The 27,642-nt window shown below is 37.8% G+C and overlaps 1 protein-coding gene across 4 annotated transcripts; it reads right to left on the bottom strand.

Moving 5' to 3' along the window:
- On the bottom strand, positions 1–27,345 carry ptpn6 (protein tyrosine phosphatase non-receptor type 6). Of its 4 annotated transcripts, none has more exons than XM_041988580.1 (16): positions 20,989–21,065; positions 20,161–20,232; positions 19,035–19,157; positions 16,916–17,110; positions 12,560–12,743; positions 11,489–11,605; positions 11,069–11,194; positions 9,597–9,693; positions 9,382–9,461; positions 9,109–9,255; positions 8,262–8,393; positions 7,961–8,115; positions 6,621–6,688; positions 6,367–6,518; positions 6,029–6,093; positions 1–936 (listed from the first exon to the last, which is right to left on the bottom strand). In XM_041988580.1, exons 2-16 carry the CDS (start codon positions 20,166–20,168, stop codon positions 840–842), a joined length of 1,746 nt encoding a protein of 581 aa, XP_041844514.1. In that variant the 5' UTR covers positions 20,169–20,232; positions 20,989–21,065; the 3' UTR covers positions 1–839. The 4 variants fall into 4 exon arrangements, with proteins under 4 accessions (XP_041844514.1, XP_041844513.1, XP_041844515.1 ...); XM_041988579.1 differs by lacking the exon at positions 20,989–21,065 and adding an exon at positions 20,579–20,906; XM_041988581.1 differs by lacking the exons at positions 20,161–20,232; positions 20,989–21,065 and adding an exon at positions 27,143–27,345 and having other exon boundaries at positions 6,025–6,093.
- Positions 27,346–27,642: the final 297 nt, after the last annotated feature.

Below are 27,642 nucleotides of genomic sequence, written 5' to 3'. Positions count from 1 at the left end.
TAAGAAAAAAATTCACATTTATTTTTTTAAGAAATGCATATACATAATTTCTCTATCAGTGTAGAATAACCATTAAACCTAACATGCAAATAGCAAATTCACATCTCTGGAATAAACAAAACGTTTTTGTTTTGTTGTTTTATTGTTTGATTGATTGACGTTTGCTTGCAGTCATGGTTTTGAAATGTATTTTTGTTTGCTCCCCAGGGCCACAAAACCCATCTTTTCAACTTTCAATCTGAAAATTTGCTCATGTGTGTTCAGATGTTAAGGGAAAGGAGAACAATCGCCCTTTTAACTTCCATGCATGAACAATGGAAGTAACTTCCAGATAGGCACAAACGTTAAATCAAGTGTAACTTGATAGATTATTGAAACTTTAAAGGTTTACACTTTGGAGAAGTTATGTCGGCGGTGTAACATATATTTCTGTAATTCTGTAAAGTGCTTGAAAAGAAGAACAGGTTTAAAATGAAAAACCCACTTAATCTTCATCTCCTTCTCAGAGAAAAATCAAACTTTTAAAGTAAAGAATTATTTTTAGTTGCTGCCTAAGTCCAACAACAAGCATTGAACATGAAGGGGCTGACGAGTGGTAGCTCCTGGCAGAGCAACATGTCATAAACATTATGGATGCTTTTACAAAGAAATATCACAGTTCAGCGAATGTAGACACATTCTACCTTTATTTCCTTTTTAAACACAAACATATGGATTATAAAATGTCAAGTTCTCTTGTTATCATTTTTAAATGTAATAATTTTTGTGTGTGCTGTGTTAAAAACTTTTGTAAAAGAGCACATGCATAAATACAACATGATTGAACATCTGGGTTTCTTCTATCTTTTCCTAACTGAGCCACTTTTCTTGTCAGACTTCGACTTTTTCGCATCCTTCTTTCCTTTTGACAGGTTCTCGTAAACATCCTCTGTGTTTCTGGAAAGACAGAAAAAACAAAGCTGTTAAGGAATTTGCTTTAAAAACCAGCAGACACTGATTAGACACAGATCTGAGTGAATAGGGATTGACTAATGAAAGGAGCTGCTGCATGAAAGATATAAAAACAGGCTGGTCACTCAAAGCTGCCAGCTAACTATTCAGAGCTCCAGCTGAGTCAGAGTTTAGTGTTACTTGTTAAATCAGCCAGAAACTGTGTGCTTGTTTCAGTCTCTAATTGGCTAATCCGAACATTGGTCACTAACATGAGTAGTTTCTCTGCCAAGAGGTCACAACAACTGTTGTGAGTTTATTTGTACACAGTGAAAAATATTGTCTATTGTCTTTTTTAAGCTTCATTAGCCAATGAGTGCTCAGTTAACTTTGAATTACAGTGTGTGAAAACTGCTGTATCATGCTGTGTTGTCCTCCGGAGTTTTACAAAGTATTAAACAATAATCATCTATGGCTTTAAAAAGGAAGACAGTGTTACCATCTAGTAGAGTGGGTAGAAGATAGCATTAATCAGGCAGGGAGTGTTGATTGAAATATGTAATCATTCGTTCATTCATTCATTCTCTGTATCACGTCATCCATTAAGGGTCGTGGGGAAGCTGGAGCCTAACCCAGCATTTACCAGGTGAGAGGCAGGGTACACCCAGGACAGGTTACCAGTCCATCGGAGGACATATGTAATATGTAATCACATTGCTTTATTGGAAATGTATGAGGTGTTTTTGGAGCTTGGGTATGGCTCTAGAAGTGCAATGTGACTTTGATTTAAGGTCCAAGGTCTTTATTGTCATGGAATCATAATGAAATTTTGAGGTGTTTCTTGGCTTAAGTGCTCATAAATAAGTAAATAGAAATATATCAGGCACACATAAGTAAAAAAATAATAAAGAAATAAAATATATAAAAGCTATCAGAACACCTCCATATTTACAGAAAATGAGAAAATTCCCAGCAGACAGTAATATTTACAGGGTGGTTAAATTGCATTTGCTTTTGCTTTCACAGCTCTGGGGAAGAAGCTGTCTCTGAGTTTTTTTGTGGTGGTTTTAATGTTCCTGTACCGCTTTCCTGATGGAAGCAGTACAAGCAGTCATTGCCTGGGTGGGTGGGATCGGCTCCAATGTGTCTGGCCCTCTTCTGGACTAGGGCAGTGTAGATGAAGTCCAGATCTGGCAAACTGCGGTCTACAATCCCCTGAGCCGTCTTCACCGCCCAGGCTAAGTTCTTCTTTTCCTGTGCTGTGCAGCTGCCATACCACACTGAGACACAGGATGCTCTCAATGGCGGCTCTGTAAAAGTTCACAAGCAGCTGAGAAGAGAGTTGGGCCTTCTTCACCAGGTGTGAAGTGTTCACAAACCAGGAGGGGTCAGAGGAAATGTGGATGCCCACGTACTTAATACTGTCCACACACTCCACTGCTTCTCTATATATGCAGAGAGGAGCATGCTCAGTCTTCCTGGACCTCCTCTAATCTACTATGACCTCCCTTGTCTTGCTGATGTTGAGAACCATATTGTTATTGGAACACCATTTCATCATTGTTGGAGATGAGACCCACTACAGTGGTATCGTCCGCAACCATGTTGGTGGGGTGGATGGCAGAGCAGTCCTGAGTGAAGAGGGCAGGGTGGAGTACAACCCTCCAACGTTCCAGTGTTGGGGATCAGGGGTGAAGATGTTGACTTCCTTATCCTCACCACCTGGAGCCTGTTGGTAAGGAAGTCACTGATCCAGGCGCAGAGTGATGCTGACAGACCCAGGTTGTGGAGCTTCAGGGCCAACAAGTCCAGGAGAACGGTGTTGAAGGCTGAGCTGAAGTCCACAAACAGCATCCTAACAAAGGTGTTGGGATGCTGCTGGTGAGTCAAGTCCATGTGAAGTGCTATGGAGACAGCATCCTCCGTTGAACGGTTCTCCCTGTAGGCGAATTGCAGTCTATCCAGGCCGGCAGGGATGGCGTCCTTGATTTGCTTTAAGAGGATCCACTTGAAGCAATTCATAATGACTGGGGTGAGAGCAATAGGGCGGTAATCATTGAGGCAGGTGATGGTTGTTTTTTTGGGCACAGGCACAATGATGGAGGATTTCAGGTAAACAGGAACCGTGGAAAGCTGCAGGGACAGGCTGAAGATGTTCAGAAAAACTTCTGCCAGATGGTCTGCATGCGATTTTAGTGTCCGACCTGATACCTTATCTGGACCCGCAGTCTTGCTGATGTTGATCTTTTTCAGGGTGGAGGTCACTTGGTGCAGCTGCAAGGTAAGAGGCTGATGCTGCGCCTCTGGCTGTGGAGGGTGAACAGTACTTCTGCTGCTTGGAGTGTCGAAACATGCAAAGAAGCTGTTCACGGTGTCAGGCAGAGTGGGGTCGTGGCTGACCGCTGGTCTTTGCGCTTGTACTCTACTTGATGGTCTTGATGCCTTTCTACATGTGATATGTGTTGTTGTCATTGAAGTGCTCCTCAGTGCACTGCTTGTACCTGAGTTTTGCCAGCTGGATGCCCTTTTTCAGTTTTTTGCAGGCCCTGCTATAAGCCAGTTTGTCTCCTGCTCTGTAGGCTGCATCCTGGGCTTTTATAGCAGGGACCGAGCTGGGCTGTCCACACATGGCTTCTGATTGGGGAAAACCGTGAGCGTCTTTGTGGGTAGGACAGCATCAGTGCAGAAGTGAACATAGGACAACACAGACGGCGTGCATTCCTCCAGATCAGCATCCTCTTTGAACACTCTCCAGTCTATGTGCTCAAAGCAGTTCTGTAAGGCTGAAGAAGACTCCTCAGTCCAAACCTGAGTGGTTCTGGTGGTGGGTTTTGTCCTGCAGATTAGAGTTCTGTAGGCAGGGATCAACTCCACAGAAATTTGATCTGGCATCCTGAGGTGAGGAGCTGCTGCAGCTTTGTATGCTCCTGGAATGTTACAGTACATCTGGTCCAATATATTAAAGTCTCTTGTCAGAAAGTTTATGAATTTGTAAAATCTGGGGAGGACAAATTTCAATTCCATGTGGTTAAATTCCCCAACCACGATCACAGCCACCTCTGGATTAGCAATCATCTGCGTAGTGATCAGGTAGTACAACTCCTCCAGCGCTAACTTAGCATTAGTTCACTGTGGTAGCTAATCCTTAGTTAGCACTGGAAGAGCCTTTGAATTAACATGTTTCTCTTATACATAAGTTCTCCCTTGGAGTGAGTGTGAAAGTAATTTTTTTTTTGTCTCTATATGTTGGTCTTGTGATGGACTGGTGACCTTGTAAGATATACCCTGCCTCTAGCCTAGTAGCCGCTGTGATGGCCTCCGTCACATAAGCTATGTACAGAAACTGTAATGATGGTGACAGAAGTGGTAACAGCAGCTGAGAGTACAGTGGATAAACCATGGAGGCACCTGAGAAGGTTCTGATGTTCTAGATGAAAAATAAAATTTTCATACAGTGTAAAAAATGAGAGCTGTCATCAGTGAGGACAAACAACATAAGCATGATTAAACTGTGAAGCTACTCTTATTGCTTTGAATAGGGATTCAGGAGGCAAGTCCACACTGTATATTCAAAAGCTACACAAAGAATATTCAACAATGTTGAGCTAAAAAATGTGGAATGCCACGGATTACCACGGTACTTGATTAATGCAGTAAGCCCTTTTAAACTGGACAAAACACTTGTTGGCAGGAAAAAGTATGATGACTTTCCAAAATGCATTAAAAGACACTGCATAAGTCCCAGGTTTTTACCGACTACAACTCTGAACAGTTCTGGCATAAAGAAAACAATTGGATGTGCACGATCTGGTCTACAACAGTTAAAAAAGCACTGAAAACTAATTTTTAACCAAAGCATTACCAACACAGTAAGTTAACAGCACACCAAGTCTAACCATGGTGATACTAGCTGTGAGAAATGAGTCATTTCTCTTGTTTTAATGGGTGCAACAACCTTGAAAATGCCTGCATACATGTGCTACATCAAAAGGGCATTAGATAAAACTAAAGCCATACATGGACAATGGCTAATTCAGGTGACACAATTCAGGGTGAACTGTTGCAATTTCTTTTGATTTCAGATCCTCACACTTGCCCGAGGGTGGGGCTGTCTGTGTGCAACAACTGAAAACAAGAGGAACTAGAAGCAATGATTGTGAACATTATGTTTTTTAGTTAAAAACTTTAAAAGCATAATGATCCATATCTCCGCTATAGTAAAGAATCCTTTAAAGAAATTCCTGGTTCCAGGCAGTGATCCAGATCATCCCCAAAATCTTATCGCCTGTTCCTTATTCCATTTCAGAGATTTCCTGAAAATTTAACCAAAATCTATCCATTACTTTTTGAGGTATATTGCTAAAAGAAATAACTACAGGTCTGTTGGCCACTGACTAAATGTTTAGTCAATTTGATAAGAAAGTAAAAAAGATTTCTCACTAAAATCTGCAGCTGAAATGGTCTGAGAATTAATAAAAGAGAAACTTCTGTTGGTTCATTGTGATACGTTAATGCTGCAAACCGTGGAACTAGCTCTAGTTACAGATTAAACAGACTTAGCAGACCATCAGCACATAGTTGACATCCATGTGGTTTACCATGATGCTCTATTAATTACAAGGTACATCCTGCAACACTCAGACTGACTGAGATTCATAGCAGGTCAAAAACCTCTTTCTCCCATAATTTCTTTTCTTTCCACATTTTATCATTGTGAAATAGAAGCAATAATGCAATAATCTTTTTGTAATAAATTATTTCGATTATCTTGAAGAGGATCTGTTTATGGAAATCAGATTATTATTATTAATTATATGGTTTAAACTACTTCACAAACAGTGCTTGTTTTGAGTAAAATTGCTATTGAAGTAAAGTGAAAAGGACATGTGAGAATATATTTGTATTGTTGCCAGCAGAAAAAAAAAGATTAAAATCCAGTTGCAACTACAGCTCTTCCTTCCACAATTCCCCTTGAGTAAGCCTTGAGACAATGAGGAAGTCATGTTTCTTAATGAAAATAGAGCATCAGTGTGACTTTTAGAGGAGTGGTGTGAATGTATTAGGGACATCCAGTTTGTGCAAATGCAAGCGTACTCACTTTGACACCTTCCTGCTCGCTGGTAGGTGTTTGAATTGCAGATTTCCATATTCAGTCTCAGTTTCCTGAGGAAAAGAGAAACAAATTTGTTTCACAAATGTCTGGGACAAGGTTAGTCAAAAACAGAGAGGTCATGCTGCTGGTTTGGTCTTTGTGGTCGATTGTTATGTCTCCCTGGGTCAATGTTCATCTTTCACAAGCTACTCTGATAACATATCGTTGTGCTGGCATTGAACCAAGTGGCAATGGGCTTCAAATAAACTGCTTAAAGAACAAAGGCCAACTGAAACATATTTCTAGTTGTTTGCTTCCTTATATAAAGTTATTTAGTCTCTTACCATGCAGGCAGAGTCTTTGACTTTGGTGGTCTGTATGTACTCGGATACAGCCAGGTAGATGAATTTGTACTGAGCCTCAGTTTGTACCATACCAGAGCGCTGCTCTCGCACCATCTGGATATATTTTGAGATGTCAACATCACAATCTAGACCTACAGTGAAAAGAGTAGTGAGATAAGAAGTCAGTGGGACAAAAAGGCAAATAAACCAAGTATATATATACTCAAATAGCTCAAAATGGACCATGTTTTTACCTATAGTGTCAAGGGTCTCAAGAATCATGTCAATCACCACAATTGTGCCTGTCCGTCCAATTCCAGCACTGCACAAATTCACAGAGGAAAATAATAATAATTCAGGTGTTTATTAAAAAGATAAATGTAAAAAAAACATAAAGTGAACATCATGACATGTCCTATAGTCATGCTGGCTCTGTATGCTGCTACAGAGCCAATGAGGCTGGAGTCTGTCATAAACTACATATTTGGCTTGATGATTGCACTAAAATAAAAGTCAATGGGGCATTTAATCTTCCACAACTAACCCTAGGAGGTATATTCTTCAACACATGTGAAGAAATTGGCAATAATCTATTACGCTGCTTATGGAGACATTTTCCTTATATGTAAGGATGCATTTGATGCAAATATGCAACTATATAAACATCTTTGCTGATCTAATGGCATCTGGGAAAGTAAGATCAATCCACAATGACCCCACAGGGCCAAAAAGATCTATGGCTAATATTCTGGTACCAGACCCTCACATGTTTTTTTACATACCAACATTGCAGAGCTGCTTAGGCAGCATGAAGGGAACCCGTTCAATGTTATACAGATTTTTTAAGAGAGCAAAATGACCTATAGTCTGTATTTAATGGGAGTGTTTCGCTTGATTTTTTTTTTTTTTTTTTTTGGCATGTGGAAAGTCACAAGAACTAATCAGGAGATAATGCAGATTATTTTAAGCTCAGCCCAGCTGATTTGCTGATCAATATATCAGCTTCTTACTGCAGAACAATATGAGAGGGACTTAATGGTAAAGTATTAGCTTCTGGGAAAGGTGTTTCAAAGGGTTATGAGATTATTTGATAATATACAAAAAAAATGTAAGTAAGTGTTTTAGTTGTTTTTTATGTAAACTGTTTTCTAGGCTAAAATAAGTGAAAATCAATCTGAAGGCAACATATACAATCTCCGACTAGATTGTAAGGGAAATTTAAAAAGAAAAAGTAAAGAAGCACTAAGATAAAGTATTGGAAATCTTACTAGGGTTGTAAGGCTTTACATACAGATCATATAACTGGCATAAGACCAACTTTTAAATAAGCACAAGCCGCTTCAATGTCCCTTAAATCACATAAATTCCAAGAGGATAAACTATCAGGGGACTTAAAGCCTTTTGTTCACTCACTAATGTGCCAGTCTTAATCTAAAAAATGTGCTCATTTTAATCTTGAACCTTTAAATTTAGCTATTTAATGTAGGATTATGAAAACCTTGTAACATATTTATTGCACTAAAACAAACACAGATGTTCATTAGAAGACTGCTGACAGCAGCATCATCACCATGAAGCATTAGCCATCGTTTACCTGCAGTGTATGATCATGGGGCCGGCGTTAGGATGTTCAGCCTGTTTAGCGTTCACTTGGGTGAGGAAGCTGAGGACACCTCCTGGTTCATCAGGCACACCATGGTCAGGCCAGCTGAGGTACTGGTAGTGCCATACGGTACGAGAAAGTTTTGGCTGAGAATGAGAGAAAAATAACTCAGCACATCAAAAAAAAAAGTATTTGAAAAATCCAAGAGCAATATTCACATATTATAAATATACAGAATTATATGCGTGAAAACGAGCAGGCATGAGGTCAGAGGTTGGTGTTTGATAGCCACCTGGTTCACCGGAGATATTTCTAAAACTCGGACTTTGTAATCAGTAGCTTCTCTCTCCGACTCACAGGTCACCACATAGGGGCCCACCTCCTTGGCTCCTTGAGGCTCCGGCCAGTATGGAACACATTTATTCTGCAGAAAAGTCAAGAAAAACTCTAAGTAAATCAAATTTTGCTCCTCTTTATTTCATTTTACTTTTTCAAGGTGCAAGACTGTGAACTGGAGCCTCTTCTACTTCTATTACATGTTTTGATGTTTTGTTTAGTTTATTGCATTCTTAAATTTCATCAATATGTTTTCCATATCTCTCCTGCTGCACCGTAGAAAAACACATGTGGTAATAGCAATGAAGTTCATTAAATTCAAGCCAACTTTACAGAAGTGAAAAGCTGTCTGACAGCTTTTTAGAAGAAAAATAGTTAATAGCCTCTAGCAGGCTTAAGCAAACATAAGAGGAGAGACAAAACACAACTTTTCTCATTTTAATTTTTAAGAGGTCACTGTGAGAGGCTTTGATATAGTATTTGTTTACATGAATTTCTATTTTCAAGCTGGATTCTGACTATTTATCTAACAGTTTAATAAACAGAGCTGCAGTACAACAAGATTGTTTCAGTTCAGACCTCATGCAGCATGCAAGTTTACTGAGTCTCGTGCTAAAAGGGTGCCACAGGACTGATTGGGTTAAAGCATTTTCACTTTTTTTCCGTTGTTCTCTCAGTGGCGATGACACCAAAGACGTTTAGTGATGAACAGATATCATGTGGTTTTTGTCATAATGAAAGTTTCATGCCAGCATACTCTTAAATTCCACACCATCATTTGCAATTGCCATTTTGATACTAACCCGTCCTTTCTCAACTTCTCTTGTTGTCATGACGATCACACATGTGTTCTCCTGCCATACCATCTGCCAGAAATCATTGACTGTTGTTGCTAGGCATCCCTGAGTAGCAATGTAAACTTTCTGTTCCCCAGACTCCCACAGTTTGTTCTGCAAACACAGAGTGAAACAGCAAATCAATACACCAACGTAATCAATGCGGCAAATCTGACAGTTTTCCATCAGGTTTTGATGTAACATTGTGCTGCTGCGAGGCCAAAGACTTTGGGGACTTACTTGCACATAGTTGGCGTTGATGTAATCTGAGCCAACAACATCAGGATCAGCATCTTGCAGGATGACTCTGGTGTCATTGACTTGCAAGGAAAAAATAAATGGATAGAGGGAAGAAATAGTGGGGAAAGAGGGAAAACATTTGATCACAGTTAGCAATGCTATAGGGAATTTTATTCAGAGGATAATAAAAAATAAGAGGATAAAAAGTAACTCACAAGGAAGAATGTTCTTGTATCTGTTTTTGCTTTTGTTTTCTGGTCGTTGGCCTTCTTCTCTGCTCTTTTTCACCTTTGCCTCCATTTTTTGAAGAGCCTGTCAAGAAGGGGAGATGGCAGCTGTGTGTTCCGGTTCTGAACCAGATAGCACTATACATTACACAGAAATTATTAATAAAAATGTTTACTTTAGTAATCCTGAAATTCAGCTCTTAATTTGACCCATTTCTGGATGTACCCAGGGAGCAGTTAGGAGGGGTTAAGAGGGGCCACCATGGTTCACTTCTATTGGTACACCATGGACTTGAATCAGGGATCTCCAGATCTCCAGTTCAAAATGCCAAAACTTATAAAACCTAACTCCATGATGGCCACAAGAACTCAGACCCATATTTAATCAGATACAAAGTAGTGGGTAGTAATTAAGTACGTATACTTTACATGTTATTGCTGTTTAATGCTACTCCATGTTTCTGCTTGACTGTATTTCAGAGGGAAATCCTGTATTTTCTACTCTGTTACATGAATTTGGGTGCTTTAATGACAAAGATAAAAGGTTTCACGGCTAGCTCAACAAAAATCTGACTCTTCCCTTTTAAGCTTCTCAGGTAATTCTAATATCTAATAACCAATCTAATAATTTTATAACTCTATCCATAAAACCGTATATCTACAAAAGTAGGCCACGGGGATTTATGCACATTAATGCTGCATGAATAATCATTTACTGATGGCGTATGTGGTAAATACATTATTAGAGCCAAACAGAGCTGGAGTACATGGCTTCGTATTGCTGCATTGGTACTTTTATTTCAGTAAAGGGTCTATACTTCCTCAGTCACCTCTGTCAACAGATAGAGAAATAACTAATAGTCATTTAATTGATTTATAGTCAACTTTAAGTATTTCCCAGCAGTATTTGTTACACGTCTTACTTTTTATATCATCTGCTAAACGTTTTATAAAGTTGGTTGATCAACAGAATCAATCTAAAGATATTACATTTTCTAAAATGATGAAAACAGATAAATGGATAAAACTCTCAGATGAATCAGAAATGAAAAAAATCCTTTCATGAAAGACCTGTTCTAATAAACTCTTTTTTATTCATTAATTTAATTCATTCCTTCATTGACAATTAACTGTTTATTTTAAGTATATATACTGCATTAGTATTTAATCAATTTCCTTTAATTAAAAAATACAATCTAAATTTTAATATGAATATTAATGACCCAAATGCTGTTGTAAGTTATTGTGTAATGTGTTTTTGGGGGACGGTTTCTTTTCCACAAGATGGTAGCATTCCTCCCTCTGCACAAGTTATTAAATGAGGTAAGAGGAAAAATGTTGATGAACAGTTCTGTCATTTTATAAGATGAATTTTGCCCTCTTCAGAACAACCAAGTGTTTCTTTCACCAATAGTGATGAACAACTGTATGACACATAACAGAGGTGGATTAAATCTTACATCAAATTCCTCCCAGAAGCCTGCCTTGCTCTTCTCCCCCTCGCCTTCTTGCTTTTCTGCGGTCTGATCCAACTGTTTCACTCGGCTGTCGATATCTGCTGCATTCACTCTGGTCGAGTAATACGGCTGCCAGGACAGACGGGCACAGAAGAGTCCGTAAAGATTTCCATAACAGATGAAAGGAAAGCCAGTGAGCACATTACTCAACACCACCATAAAGACAAACGTAAACATGTGAGTAATATTTTCTATCTGTGGGATGCATCGCTCATCTTTTACATTAACGCAAAGTTGAGTTTCTTTTCTCCACAGATCAATGCCAGTCACGTTGTTCACATAGTGGTGAAAAAACGTGATGTGGAGCTCTTCATAGTGTAATATGTTTTCTCTTTGACATCCGTGTGAAGAAGCCCAGTTCACCTGTTTGAGATAAACCCAGTTTCCAGAGATCTCCTCGATGCCTTTGCGTTTGTAGAACTCCACTAAATCTGTCAGTGTGTCGAACATATCTGAGCCTCCAACTGTATACCTGTCATTCTGGACACACAAAAAAACATTTATTTCAGGATTTAAGCACACTGATAGACACATATTGTGTGATACAAAAAAAAAAAAAAGAGAGGGAAATGAAAAAAATCCAAAGAAACTTTGGAGAAGTGAAAGTCACTTAAAAAATAACTCTATAAAGCATTTTTCTAAAGATATTTGAATGAAAGTGACATAAGAGGATTATCAATTAATCCAAAGGGAAACCATACAAAAGCATAACACAGACCTCAAGTATTATTTATTTATTTATTTTTTTTTTTTTTTTTTTTGCATGCATGCAGCAAACACTAGTAAAAGTTTCTATGATAGTAATTTCTAAGCATCAAGGGTTAGAGCATAGTATGACTGGGAAACTTAGCTGATCTCAGTTGCATGCTTATGGGAAGGCCTTTATGACCCTTCCAGTAATCTTACAGTAATCTTTTATAACCAAGCAGAGTGCACAAACAATGCCTCCCATTTAAATAAAAGCTAAATAGTGTTTTCAATTAGGCCAGCCACAGCTAAAAACAACACGAAAAAGCCCTAATGGTGACTGAGTACGTAAAGACAGAAAATGAGCCAGGCCTCTGACACGTTGTTGTGAACAGCCGCTGCTTATAGATTTCAAAACCCCCCAATAATTTTAGGGGATAGGTTTTTTACACTCACACATATATAATATAAAAAGCTTTCCACATTGGTTCATTTCGTACCCAAAAACTGTTACTGAACATATGAAAGTCAAAATAGCAGCAACAGTCTGTTATTGCATAAGACAGGGAAATGAGAGTTTATTTCAGAGTGTAGTGCACAACTCTGGAAATATCCCCCGGAGTCTTTTTTTGTGATGTGAAGCACAATAAGAGTCTCCTTTTTCTGTATATTTACCAGAAAAACGAAGAACAAAAAGAATCAGAAACAGTCTGTCATGCTACACATGCAGTAAGGACAGGCACCAACCTGACACAGAATCTTGATGTGAGAAACCCTCTTTCCTCCAGTTTTGCTCTTTTCATCCGTCAAAACGGAGAGGACAAAGTCTCCAGGTTTGGAGAGCGACTCTCTGACCAGGAAGGTCCCTGGCTCGTCCCGTGCAGTGAGGAGCTTCTCTGCATTTGGGCCAGACAAGTGACCATGGTACCACCTTAGACACAAATACACAGATTATTCATAATGTGCTAGATTTAACTCATTGTGAAAGCTAGTAACGGCCCTTGCTTAACGGAGTTTGAGTGAGGTCATGTCATCTGCACTGGTAAAAATGAGTGTATGGCATATTTTGTTTCCTGCAGATTTTTGAGTTGTAAATGCCTTCTTCAAGAGGACACCTTGACTTTTTTATGAATGCAACATCTAAAAAAACAAGCATTTCCCTGTCTTTCTACAGACTTGTGAGCTGTGAACCGTTGGGGCTGTGACAGCAGTGAGCGACAGCTATGAATATATTCTAGGCTAAAGAAATGCCGTTAAGCGAATGATGTGGTTCGCTGGACTGTTGTGCATACAGTGTAGTACAGTGAAAGCCACAATGCAAATATGGCAGTAGATACACAGTTAAAAACAGCTAAACAGCATACACAGCTATCGCTAGTTTAATCAGGTCACATTTATTTATGTCCACCACTGTTACCCTTTTTGTGTGCATGTGTGTGAACAGATGCCCTGTCAGGTTGAGTGTGACTTAATTTTAGGCACAGTTCTCGATTTCTTCTTCTAAACTTCCTGCACTGTGGTCGGAAAATTTCTGATGACAGATTTCGTGGCTGAACAGGACAAAGTATTTTTAGTCTCTCCCCCTTTCGATATGCAACCCTCCCCACCCCCTGCAGCATACAATATTGTGCCTTTCATAATGGACTCTGCCCATGCTTTTAATAGTTCTTTCATTAATCCAGAGTCCAAAATCAAAGTGACTGCTGTCACAAAAGAGCTCTACCTGATAGATTATTTGCTACAAGAGAAGCTGTGACACAGAATGGGAGTTTTTGCAGTTTTGTAGAAGCTAAAGAGCAGCCTATGCTAAGAAATTACTGGTGCAGGACTGCACCGTTAGTGGACACGTTTAAGTCAACATGCACGAGAGGGAAAATTAATCAGTGTGTGTCTTTTATGAGACCAGACATTAAGACCAGTTTCTCACAAGGTGACCTGGTGAGGAGCATGTAATCATGCTTTGCTCAGATGACAGAGAGTTTGAGTTAGATGAGGAAGACAGTGAGTGAGCAAGAACATGATGGAGTGTGCAATAGAGGAAGACAAGCAAGGTCTGGCCATTGCTTTCAAAAGTGTCAAAACTTAAAGTTTCCAACCGCAGCAACAAAAGGGAAGTTAGATAACTGACAGAGAGAGGTAGAAGGGCAAGGAGGGGGGGGGGCAAAGGGTATAGCTTCCAGCTTCAGTAAAGTGCTGTCACACACACAAATAGAAGAAAGGACTGTCCTCCTTGACTCATAGGAGTGGAACTGCACAAGTCTCTAGCACTTGGACACTAGTCTACTTTAAACAACCTACAGCTGCTCAGTGTTTCCAGCTGGGAGGAAAACTCCACTAGTTAGATACTACCATTATACAACATTGGGGGATCAGCATTAAACCCTAGTTTTGACAGAGCAAATAGATTATGATTTTATCTGATATGTAGCTGCAGTGGAAAAGATTCTTTGATGTATAAGCAGACAAACTATCTTCAGTATCTTGTAACTATATTTAGTCAACAGCCACATAGGTGTAAAAGATATTATCATCAAGAATAAAACAACAAGGTGGTAAAATACAAGTGGATTATGTTCATGTGCAAAGCCTGCATTAAAAAACCATACTTCTAAGGTCATGTTTAAGAACAATTTAGGCATTTATCCTAAGAATTACTTTCATGAGAATGCATTTCTCCATTGAAATTTACCCAAATATAGAGTATTACTTATTAAAAAGGCAGACTATACATCCAGTTATGAAGCAGATGCTGTTTATGCAACTAAAACTGAAAAATTGGATTCAGCTGCACATAATGTCTAAAGGCAACAATCAGATCTAATAAAGTTTCCATTTGAAAGTTGCAAGAGTTTCTCCGATGTAATCGTCATTTTCATTAGTATGTCCAACTCTGAATTGGTCACTTACTGCAGGAGAACATTCGCTCTCCCACACTTAAAATGTTGACTTTAATTTGTGAGAGTTTCCTAAACATTTTACTTTATAAATAAAAGAACTGTAAATTTTAAGTGACCAGCAATACACTGTAAACTTAGCTTAGATCTTCTACAAACAGTTACACTGAAAATGACCTCTTAAACATAGTTTATTTTGTCCAAAAAAATTTTTTTCCTTGTGTAATTGTATACTCTATTAATATCAAATCTTGAATGTAAAATCTTTAGGATGATAGTTACTGCACAAAATCTGAAAATGAATCCTGCTCTTCGCCTATTTCAGTCTGTAGAAGCTCTTTAGTGGCTCTTTTCTGTAAACAAATAATGAATAGTGGTAGTCAAGAATCATTCTTTAACTTTAAAAACACTGGACAAAATCTGATTTAGCCACATTTAAATTTGAGCATAAATAACATTTATCTGATTAAATGAAAAGCAGGAAGGAAATTCTGTGACATCTGCTCTATTTTTTAATTATAAGGAACAGTGGAACATTTCAGAGGTGAGGTTTAAACACACTATAATAACTATGATATCTGAAAAAAATTAACAGCATCTTTTTTAAAACATCAAATTTATATGGTTGCTTGTAAGTTTTTGTTCGACTGATTCCTTCTCCACCATTCTCCACCAATTTGTAGATAAATAAAACAAAATAAGTCACCTCTTTAGAATTATTCAGGTTTGACACTAAGAAGATGTTTTTAAATTATTAATTTTTGTGCCAGAAAAGGAAAGTCATGCACCACTAAAATGAGAGGACAGTGATGTATAACCTAGGATAGAAACTCCTAAAAAGAGAGAAGAGAGACAGGGGGATTTTTGTCATCTATGCAGCTCAAACGTCATTTACTTACTTAGCAGTGGATAATTTTTTTCACATTAACAAGTTTTTGTCAACTGAAGAGTATTTATGTTTCATCATCTGAGCAGTTATTTCCTAGTGGCTGGCACAACACTGATATTCTGAGAAAAACGCAGCACCAAAACAAAAAAGGAACCAGCTGTTGCCAAAATTAACTTGTGTAAAATTAATTAATTGACAATCTATCATTTGCTTGAAATGCACTAAGACTGCTGTCTAACAACACAGCATACAAAAGAAAAGAAATACTCAGATAAATCTGACAAATGTCTAACCTCCAGAGTTCATATGTTTCAGTGTATCGAGCAGGTACACTAGATAAATGAATCTACGTTGATCAGAGATTTTTTTTAAGGAGAGATATTAGTTAGATGTAACTTCTGCTCATTTGTTCTTTTTCACACAGTACCAGTCATTTAGACACACATTCTCATTAAATTTAATGGGAAAGTATCCAAACTTTTGACTGGTAGTGTATTCACTTAAACATGTCTGAGGAGACTCTTAAATGAAAAACCTAATTTACATCATTCTTTCCATCTCTCAGAGAACTCCACCAAGCCATTGTACTTTTTTTTTTTACATTACTTTTGAGTTAGAAGCAAAATGGCAAATTTATCTCTATCTCCTATTGTACAAAAATCCTTTAAAAATTTTCTGAATCCAGGCGGTGATCCAGATCACCTCCAAAATCTAATTACTTATCCCATTTCTGAGATTTCCTGAAAATGTCATCAAAATCCATCCATAACCTTTTGAGTTGCTAACAGACAAATCAACACAGCCGAATGCATGACCTTCGCCTTGTGTGTGGTTTACAGATGTAATTGTTGAAAAAGATGCTGTTGTGATAACGTGCTTGAGTAAATCCTTTTCTACTTCCAACCTCAAATGACGTTGACACTTCACACTTGTAATTCAAAAGCAGCAGCAGCTTTGCAGGTGTGGAAATTAAGCCTCAATAGCTCAAAGCGGTGGGTTTATTCTTTTTTGACTTGCTGTGACAAACAAAGACGCTGTTGCACCTAATTTATTTCAAAATGACCTTTTCCCCAGACGAAAGATCAAAGCAAAGCAAAGTGAAATATCAACCCAAAAGAATATCTTTGCAACATAATTGGTCGTTTAGAAAAATGTAGCTGGTCAGAGCAGAATATATTTCACTTAACCACCTAACCAGACACAGTTACACCGAACGAGTGCAGGAGCAGGCGTCAGAGAGAAGAATGCAAATGTGTAAAACATTAATCTGCTGAAGGGCTAAATAGTGGATGTAAAAATGAGACATAAGGGAGCACAAACCTCTCTGTGGTAGGGTCAGAGCAGTTTACGGGATACTTGAGCTCTATGATGGTGCCATCCTTGTCCTGAAGGATGCCATTCTCCGCTGTGTAGTATTCCACCAGCTCTGACAGGGTGGCAAACTTCTCGCCTCCATACAGGTCATAGAAGTCTCCTGTGTTTTGGATACGGATGTGGGTCACTTGCTTACCCACCCTGGAAAGAAAAAACAGTATGTGTGGTTTATTTATTTATTTATTTATTTATTTTACATTAAACTTTTTTAATAATGAAATATTATTTAAGATAGCACATTCTCACAAGCTTTCGTTTTTTTAGTTTTTTTGTTTGTTTTATTCATTTATTTATTTATTTTTTACGTGTTTTCACAGATTCTATGATTGGTTGAGCCTATCTATTTACTGATTACTATTTTTATATAGTCCATGTGTTTGTCTGTGATGCTTTAAATTCAGGGTCTTATTCTCCTTGGCCTGGGACAAAGGTCAAGATGAAAATGACGTGTATATATATATATATTTATACCCAGTGGTTCCTCATTTATTGCAGGGGTTACGTCCTGAAAACACCCTGCAATAAATTAAATCCGTGAAATGACGACCTTATTAATTTTTCACAATTCAAATGCATGTTAAGGCCTAATTATCCCTCCTCAGAGTGTTTATAGACCTTTCCTAAACTATAATGAACATTTTCAACATTCTCACACACTTTATACACTCTCAAAAACCTACATATATTTAACAATGTGAATTTCTTAATAATCTTAATCTTAACAGCGCATTGATGTTTACCGACCCAATCAAGAAACAAAGCAGTGGGCTGATTCCTATAGTAAAATTTGGACATAGAATGGTTGAAAATAAACTTAAATATGCTGTGCTGCATACAAAAAAAATCCACAAAACAGCGAGACCGCAGAAGATGAACCATGATATGGTGAGGGACCACTGTATATATATATATATATATATATATATATATATATATATATATATATATATATATATATATATATATGAATGTATGTATATAAGGACTCAAGGAGGAGCTCGAGAAAGCCTGGAAAGTGAAGGCAACAGTAGTACCAGTGGTCATCGCATATATATATATATATATATATATATACACACATGTGTGTGTGTATGTATATGTGTTTATATAACTACTTTGCAAAGTACCATCAGACCACCAGCAACACAACTAGTGGATAGCCTCCTTCACCCCTTGCAGTCACAGTTGGCCAATGGCAAGAAAGCCCACAGCGTTAATTATTTTTTCTTTTAAAAGCAAGAGGGCAGGTAAAATATAACACTATCACTTCTTTTAGCATTTAGCTTTAACTTTTATCTCTTACAGATTTATGTTGTGTGAGTCATTTGCTCTCTGAACCATCAAGCATTCTGGATTATAAAAGTCACCCACATAGCCACTGTTTTATGACCCGTTTAAGCGAACATATATTCCTGTTAACTGTAAAGCTACAAAAGAAACAATCAAATATGAAGACACCTGTAAGTAACATAATGCAACTTAACAGAATCAGTTAAGTTTCTAGATGTAACACGTCACAATTAATTTCTTTTACCCCTCTTTCAACAACAGGCTGCAGCACTGTATGCATAAAATTAGATCTTACAATAAAAGCAATCCTCATCTACTTAGATGATTAGTTGAGCCTAACGAGCAAAGGTTTCAGATTTTCCTGTTGTTAATTCAGCTGTGTTTCACCTGTCACATTTTAATTTACCCCACTGAAAAAAATGTGACCCACATTTAATTCTAACAAAGAGAATAAGCATTTATCTGCAATGCTGTCAATAGAAATAACACATTACAATTCAAATTTTAGTTTATGGTGTCTGCAGAGTTCAGTGGAAAACCTTTGTTTCCATTAACCCGGAGTATTCAAAAGTTCAGCACATCTTTTCATCGTTGTAAGAAACAGTGAATTTTAAATCCTGCAGAAGAATTAATGATGTAAATGAACAAGTTGTACATGCAAATCCTTTTGATGCACTGACCTGTCCAAGTGTGTGTAAAAGTAAAAAGGAGGTGTGTAGCCATAGAAAATATTTAAACAGAAATTTTTGGTACTTTTGTAATCTTAAGTTCTTACCTGACAGACAGGGAAAAATCTCCAGCATTTTTCTTGCTGGGTCGAGCCAAAAAGCTGCCATGAACACCCCGAGACCTGAGAATTTCCTCGGCCTGCAGGCCTGTGATGTCTCTGTGGAACCACCTGCATCAGCACACACACACAGACACTATGACTATAACTACATCCAGTACACAGCTTGATTATAACCAGCAGTTAATAACTATGAGCATACAACTCCAAAAAAAAAGACTTTAAACTTCCTCATACAATTGTTAACATGCACTGCAATGTAATGGCCCGAATACAGCAAATGTTATTTGACAGACAAATTAGAACGTAGTTCAACATTTTTTTTATTTTACAAACAGAAATAAAAACAGCACACCCCATTATTTGTTAGTAAAATAACTGTAACAATATTTTTATTATCAGAACAATTAACTTGAGCTAAGCCCTATATCTGGAGAGTTTGATTTCCTTTTGGTCACCTCTGATGAGTATTCATCACTATTTTTATATTTTATTAGACAATTAATACATTAATTTTCAATATCATTGACAGAAATTGAAAATATTCCTAATTTAAAAACTTGCCGTGTGTGTATTATTTATTCTGCTCATCATCATCATCATCAATCATTAAAACCACCTCTGCTATGCTAAAAGAAAGATAAATAAATATTCCAGTATGTGTGGTAGGGCATTTTCAATGTAAGTGCTTAAGAAAGGGTAATTAAAATTGGAAACATTGCACTTGATAAAGAGTTGATGCACATGTTGTGTCTATTAAACTGAGTTTGTGCTTTAAACCCTAGGATCACAGAGGTCAGCTTTTTACATAAGAGCTGAGAAACAGTCACAGTGACAAAGAAGTGACAGCTTAAGGCTAAGCAACCCTGACACTGATGTAAGTATAAGATAAAACACATATCCTACTCAAACCCTGAACTTAAACATAATTTTTCGAGCACACTGTCTAGCACTCAAGATATCACATGATGAGCAGGATGAGTTGACAGCTGGCGAAAGACAAAGAAGGAGGAATGGAAACAGAGAAGTTGTCATCTCGCCTTGCACAAAACACAAAGAACACAACCAGACTGATTAACGGCGCACTGGAGCATCCAGCGGAGGCTTGACTCACCGAACCATGATGTCTCCACACTTTTTCTGAGACCAAAGAGAAGACGAGCGATTGGTGAAGAGTCACTTGAACCTGTGCCACACATGCAGACTCAAAGCTTAGGTTTTTTTTGATCGGTAAGACAGAAAGGGTGGTCTCTTACTTGTACTTCCTCACTTTTTATGCAAGATTAAATTAAAGATAAATTAACTGTCATTATCATGCACATGCTCTTTCACACGCTAACTCGACCTCTGACAAAGAAAGCTCCCGATCTAATATCAAAACTATTCCTTCTACCTTTTTGTATCGTAGCATATTAACAAAACAGCCATCAACACAAACTATCCTCCTCTCTGACACCCCCCTTCTACTCAATCTTCTTACTCTGATCCTGTCCACCCCTGAATGGGAGCAGGTAAACACTTTAAACACTTACTCTCTCAGCTGCTCCTGAAAACTGACACTCACCGAGGCGTTCACACTGTATTTGTCTGTCTCACCTCCTCTGTGTCGCACTCTCTCTCTCTCTGTCTCTCTCTACCCTTCCTTCCTTTTTACGTCTCCTTTCACAAAATAGTGAAAACGAGATAGGAACCAAAATAGCTGACAGGATGGAATTACTCCAGCAAACTTAGATGTCTTTTTTTTTATTAACAACCACAACAATGCGTCAAATCCGACAGCAGAGACAGTTTCAACACCATCATTTCAGATCTCAATCCATGGTTATAACAGCTCCATTGACTGGTGAATCAACTATTCCACTATGGTGACAAGAATAAAACATCCCAAAAAGTACAGTTTGGTCTTTTTTTTTTTGTCTTTGTGTAAAAGACCCCACTTCACCTCACAGAGCATTTGCAACGATTCTCCCCTCTGCCTCCCCACCTGCCTTCTCCTGTTGTCTGTTATTTACTTCCAGGTGTGTACGAATGTGCGCATAAGCACACAAAGGTCGAAGTCACAGAGTGCTTCCTCATTTGCAGTATTACCTTCCCCCACACTACATGCGCGGCTGTGTGTGTGTGTGTGTGTGTGTGTGTGTGTGTGTGTGTGTGTGTGTGTGTGTGTGTGGGTGTGTGTGTGTGCGCGCGCGCTTCACTTTCAGCTGGTAAAAATGTGAAATGGTGGGCTACTTTCATTAAAAAAAAGGAGCTGATATCTCTAAAACTGCTGCTTAAAACTTACATAAAGCAGATAATCTGCACGATTTTTTTTTTCTTAGAAAAAAAGTCTTACATGCTCTAGCACGTAAGAGATCTGTTGAAGCATGAAAGAGATCTGCTCCTCCTGTTGTGACAAAAACACACTGACATCCTCACAAGAACAAAGGTTGGGCTTCTCTGCAAAAACTCAAACTTCTGCAGATGTTCTGCAGAATCAAAGATTTTATGACCTCTGCAACACACAAGACACTTTAGAGGCATGTTTATATTTACTTCAAATTCCTTTTTAATGTCTGTGAACTGCTGACAGTCTTAGTAAAAATGTAAAATATTGTTTTATAACTGGTTCAAAAAGTTGAAAAAGCTGAAAAAAAAGTTGAAAAAGTGGAGAAAACTTCAATTAAAGTACACAGTAGCCTCTAGCCTCACCCCACCGCCTGCACACAGACAGACGCACACAGCCCTGCAGGTGTCGTCGTGGTTAACACCAGCCATTGCAGTTTGCATTATTTTTCTCTCACAGTCATGTCTTCGTCTCTTCCTCTCTGACATGGTGGTGCGTTTCATCTCACGCTGCAATGCAAATAGAGAAATGTACTAAACTAATCACACATGTAGTGTGATATTTCCCTGCTTTGGTCCATTCTTTGATGAATTACTGTGTTACACTACATGAAAGTTTTATATAGCGATTTTATTGTATGTACAGTTGTGCAGTTAAGTCAATGTTTAAAGTCTCAACCATGGATAAAATGCAAGAAATAAAGTTCCAGTGTGGGGAAAGACAATATTAAAGCATGATTCCAGCTTAAACGAACCAGATGTAGATTTTGACTTCTAAATAAAAACTAGTGAAATGAAGCAGAGAACAGGTGGGTCTTCAGCCTTGATTTAAAAAGTGTTTCAGCTGATCTGAGGCTTTCCGGGAGTTTGTTCCAGACACGTGGAGCTGAATGCAGCTTCTCCATGTCAGGTTCTGACTCTGGGAACTGATAAGAAACAGGAACCAGATGACCTGAGGGTTCTGGCAGGTTCATGCTGGATCAAGAGGTCACTGATGTATTTTGGTCCTAAACCATTCAGAGCTTTATAGAGCAGCAGCAGAACCCTCTCATGCATGAATTATGATAAGATCAGTCTGGATTTTTTAGTGTGTTTTTATACATCTTTAGGGATGTAAAACAAGGTTTTTAAAAAACATTTTTTCTATTTTTATTCTATAAAGACACATTTATCTGTCCACTCAAGTGTACTTTGTGCATTTTGTACTGTAAAAAAACATCAGTGTAATAACATGGTAGTTATGTAGGTATAGTTGTAATTTAGATATACGGTTGTAATATGGTATTATGTTGGAATAGCCTGTAAGCCTCACTATTTTGACAAACCTGTTAGCATTTTCGGAGGCTAGTGAGTAGTTGTCAACAAAGTGCATGTATCTTAGAATTTGCTCGAGTCTGTTCAATGGCATTGTATCTGCTATCTGATCAAGACAAAGGCCTCTCTCTGATGACCAGTGCATTCTGGATCTTGGGTGCTGACATTTGACATTATCGTATTCATTCCAAGAAATGTTCTGAACTCCTCTGAGGTCAATGTCAGCTTGTCTTTTCCTTTCTGGACAGCGTACAGGTTTGTATTGTAAACAATGTAATCAATCATATCCTTGGTGAAAAGATGAATGAATAAATCTATTGGATCAGTTACCTCAACATTCATCTTGCTCTCTCCTGAGAAAGGAGGTAGGTCTCCCTCACACTGGTTATCCTTAGCTTTCCAAACATTTCTGATACTCTTTTCCTTTGCTTTTTTCCCCTGAGTTCTGGAAGGTGGTGGTCCCTCAGGTTCATCAGTCTCATTTCTTTCATAAGCCTCATCTCCTTGCTCATCTTCAACTCCTTCAGCAACATTTCCAGCTTCCCCACCTTCACTGTCACTGCTTGATTCTACTTCTCTGTTCGCACCCGTCTGTACTGGCAGGCATTCCTCATCACTGCTACCAGAAGCACACTCTTCCTCACTTGAGGAAACTCCTCTATTACCCTGTATGCCTGTAGTTTTGAGCCCTACAAAAAATGTGGATATAAAAAATACCTCAAATTACATTCTAAAAACATAAAGCAATCGATTTACAGCCAAAGCATTACAGGATATGAATTTTTTTCAAGAACAACATTGGTAGTTATTGACAATGTATTTAGTTTGAAATATAGCATGTGATGCATGATGTACAACTGATTGGACAAATGATTAATCTGTATTTCCTCCAAATATAAAATCAAAACTTGGAAAATCTTTACATAATATGTCACCTTAGATGTTACTTGATGTAATTATATTTTTTTTTACCTGCAGTGGTATTTTTTTTATAGAAGGTAGAAACTGAAATAGCTGAGGTGGTTGGTCTTTCTCCCTGTCTGTCAGCCATCTTGGTTTTACTGACTACTTTTTCCCATTGCAACGGCCTGCCAATGGGATTTTTTTGCATGGGATGATGCAGTACTGTCCAAAACTGCAGGCATATATAGAGAAAAACACATTTAAACAGCTGTACACTGTAGTGACCTCCATGCATGAAAGGGTTAACGTCTATTCTCTGACGAACAGGCAGCCAGTCTAAAAACCTTAGAGCTGGACTGATGTGGTCCACTTTCTCGGTCTTCTCAGATGTAAAGTTACCTATTGACACAAAGTACTTTCTATTCTCTAAATAAGATTTAAACCAGTGTAGCGCAGTGGTGCCAGAGAGGCCCACCCAGTTCTCCAGTTGTTTAAGCAATATGTTGTGGTCAACTGTATCAAATGCAGCATTGAGGTCCAGTTAGACTAAGACTGACATTTTTCCATCATCTGTGTTCAAACATGTCATTAATTACTTTGGTCAGAGTATCTCAGTGCTGTGGTGCTGTCTAAAACCTGACTGGAAGACATCGTAGCAGTTGTTTTGTTTTAAAAAGTCTCTTAGTTGATGAAAAACAGCTTTTTCGATTATCTTACTTAGAAAAGGAAGATTTGAGATCTGCCTGTAGTTGCTCATTTGTGCCTTGTCTAGATTGTCCCTTTTTAGCAGAGGTTTGATATCAGCTGTTTTTAGAAGTTCTGGGAAAACACCCGAAATTAAGGACAAGTTCACAATCTGCAACAGATCTGGCTCCAGAGTCTTTGAGACCTTTTTGAAGAAACCTGTGGGCAAGATGTTGAGACAGCAAGAGGAGGAGTTCAGCTGACATAAGATGTCGCCCAGATCTTTGCTGTTAATGGGATTAAACTGTGTCATTGTGCTTAAACTGGTTTTCAGTGGACACAGTATGTCTGTTGAACCTGCTGTTGATAAACCAGCTACTTGTCTGATATTTTGGATTTTTTTCAGTGTGAAAAATATGGCGAACTCATTGCAGGCCTTGGTGGAATAAAGTTCAGGTGCTACTGACAGATGAGGGTTTGCTAACCTGTCAACAACAGCAAATAAGACCTGAGCATTATGATAGTTTTTGCTAATGTCAGAGAAATAGAACTTTCATGCATTCCTCAGTTGTAAATTATTAGAGTGAAGTTTCTCTTTATACATTTCATAATCAACCTGTAGATTTGTTTTTCTCCATCTCCGCTTGGCTTTCCGACACTCTCTTTTTCCATGCTTTACCAGTGTGGAATTTCTCCATGGAGACTTTTTCTTTCCAGAGACAACCTTCACCTTAATAGGAGTGTGATGGCTTAAGCCCCACACTGGTAATGTAGGTCAAATATTTTCATTATACATTTATTTGCAGATAAATAATAAACTGTATTTGTATTCATGTTTCACCTTGCATTGATGATTTAGAGTGCACACATATCAACAATGGAAGGTTATGTGCTTTAACATGTTTTCTTGTTTTGAGTTACCGTGGTGACGCAAGCTTCATTTCCTGATTCATGAAAAGCGTGGCAAAGGGCTGAGGAGCTTTAAATCTGGGCACCGGCTCGTCAGGCTCTACCATGTGCTGCTGGATCATGGGGTTAGTTTGGAGTCTTTGTCTAGTTATTGTCTTCCATTTTGTTTTCCCCTGTGTGTGTGTTATTTGGTTTGGCCAAACCACTATAAGTTACCCTCATTGTGTCATTGTCGGAGGTCAGTTTTTCTCTCAGTTAAGTATGATTTTGTTTAAGTTACACTTTTGAGTATTGTTAAATTTAGTTGACCTCTTTTAATGGCTGGCTAGTTTATTCATTCTTTTGGATTTTTGGGTCAATAAAAACCCAGATTTTTCATATTACTTTCTGTGTCCTCGCTGCTTTACTGCTTGGTCCCTGACGAGGAGCAAAAGCATCCATAATATTTAACATTTTAGCATTAAAGCAACAAGTTCGTTGGCTGAAACCCTGATAGGGCAGGTGTTAAAGAGAAGACCTGGTTAAACATTCCACTCGTGTTTTCAGCTATACACCGTTTTGTGATTGTCTCCATTGAGACATTTGTGTGAACAGGAACTGTACACTCAAAGAAAATACAGTAATGATCAGATATAAGTAGTTTACTTGAAGTATTTTTATTTTATGACACTTTATACCTTTAGGAGATAATGTATTACTTTCTGCTCTAATATATTTTCTTGAAAGTTACTTTAACAAAAAATATTTTATAGAAAGTAAAAAGCTGTATAACAAACTGTAAAAATACAACATTATGTTAAAGACAAAAAATATCCCTGAAAAGCAGCTCCAAACAATACAGATATGCTTTGAACTTCTTTTATGGTTTCTTCTTTCTGATTACATTAATCATCCCATTACCCTTCAGATTTATATGTAAATAAAACTGTATATAAAGTTATTTAAAGTAGTTTAACCTCCAGTACTCCCAACGGTAAAATGCTGCTTGCATTAACCCAAAACACCCAATAATGTCTGAAATCAATAATTTACCAGAGAAATGAACCAGTAATACAGCTGCTCACAAGTTAAGGCGCGTTACTCATTCCACAGATGTACAATCCTTAAAAGTTATTCCTCCTTTTAAAGTTCTATCGTTACCTAAGTGAGTGTTTATGCAATAGTGTACTTTTCCATTGGTGTGTTTGTACTTTTACTTACTGTAAGTAAAGAATCTGAGTACTTCCTTAATGGCTAGAAACAACAACATAATGTTACAGTATTGGTACATTTAATCCGTTGTTCTTCGGTTTCTGCTTGTGAAACATAAAGATTGGCTCATTCTTTCATTTTTGGAGATTTAAAAAAATAGATATTTGTTTCGGGTTGGGAAAGAAATCATTTAGACATAGCTACACACACGGACATTTTATTTTAAAACAGTTTGGGTATTGAGGCTGAATGTTCCTTTATGTAGGTGTTTGACCTGTTTAGGAGCAGAAAATGCAATTATATACATTGAGACAGTTTTATGCACAGAGATGTTTCCATCCTACCAGTGTTTTTATATTTCCATCTGTATTTAGCCAGTGTTATTTAATAAGTGAGTTTCTTCTCCATTACTGCAGCTTTCAGCAATAATTACTTTTACTAACATGTATATGTACATGAAAAGCGTCTGCTAAATGACTGTAGATAAATAAATCTAAATAAATTTTCTGGTTTTAAATTTTAGGTATTTAAGTCTAACTGGTGAAACTTTAAGTTTCATTAGGTTTTTATTACTTTGAGATGCTATAATGCATATCAACAGTCTAGAGGAAGGAATCCACAAAAGAGAGAAGACATTTTAAAAAATAAAAGGACTAAAACAAATGACAAAATCATAGGAAAAAGGGCAGCGGTAACACCAAAACATATTTGTGACAAAAATGTCAAGTAAAATGGGCTGAACCTAAGACTAAGAGAAAAGATCAACTCACCTACAAGACATTGTGTGGAGTCCTCTCTCCTGGCAGCGCTTTGGAAACCTTGGAAAAACGAATAATCAGCTGCTGCGTGAGGACACGTTCAGGCTTTCTCCACCTTTTATCACAAACTCCTTCAAAATGTTAAATTACATAAATAGAATTTTATGCTTTTCTAAGGTCAGGTTAGCTGTATTTTTCCTAAGAATCTGCAAACTCAACATCCAGCTTGGCTCATGCTTTGCCTCCAACTCTCTTTAATGATAAGATATCAAGACTCAACCCTCCTCGCCCTGTAATTTTCTCTAATTTTTCTTAATTACTCCACTATCTTTGGGAGAAAATTTGAGTTTTCCTGTCCCCTTCTCCCTGTTTCTTCCTCTCCCAACCTGTTCCATAAGCAGCAGTTCCCTTGCCTTTATCTCATTTGCTTCTATGTAAATTTCACTTCATCTTTCAGGGCTTGCATACAAAGTACATCATGCTCTTTGTGAACGGCATGAGTTTGGTGTGAA

This window comes from Melanotaenia boesemani, chromosome 6 (assembly GCF_017639745.1).
Source record: "Melanotaenia boesemani isolate fMelBoe1 chromosome 6, fMelBoe1.pri, whole genome shotgun sequence".
NCBI classification, from domain to species: Eukaryota; Metazoa; Chordata; class Actinopteri; order Atheriniformes; family Melanotaeniidae; genus Melanotaenia; species Melanotaenia boesemani.
Note: the sequence above shows the minus strand (reverse complement) of the source record. Positions and strands in the feature narration are given on the sequence as shown.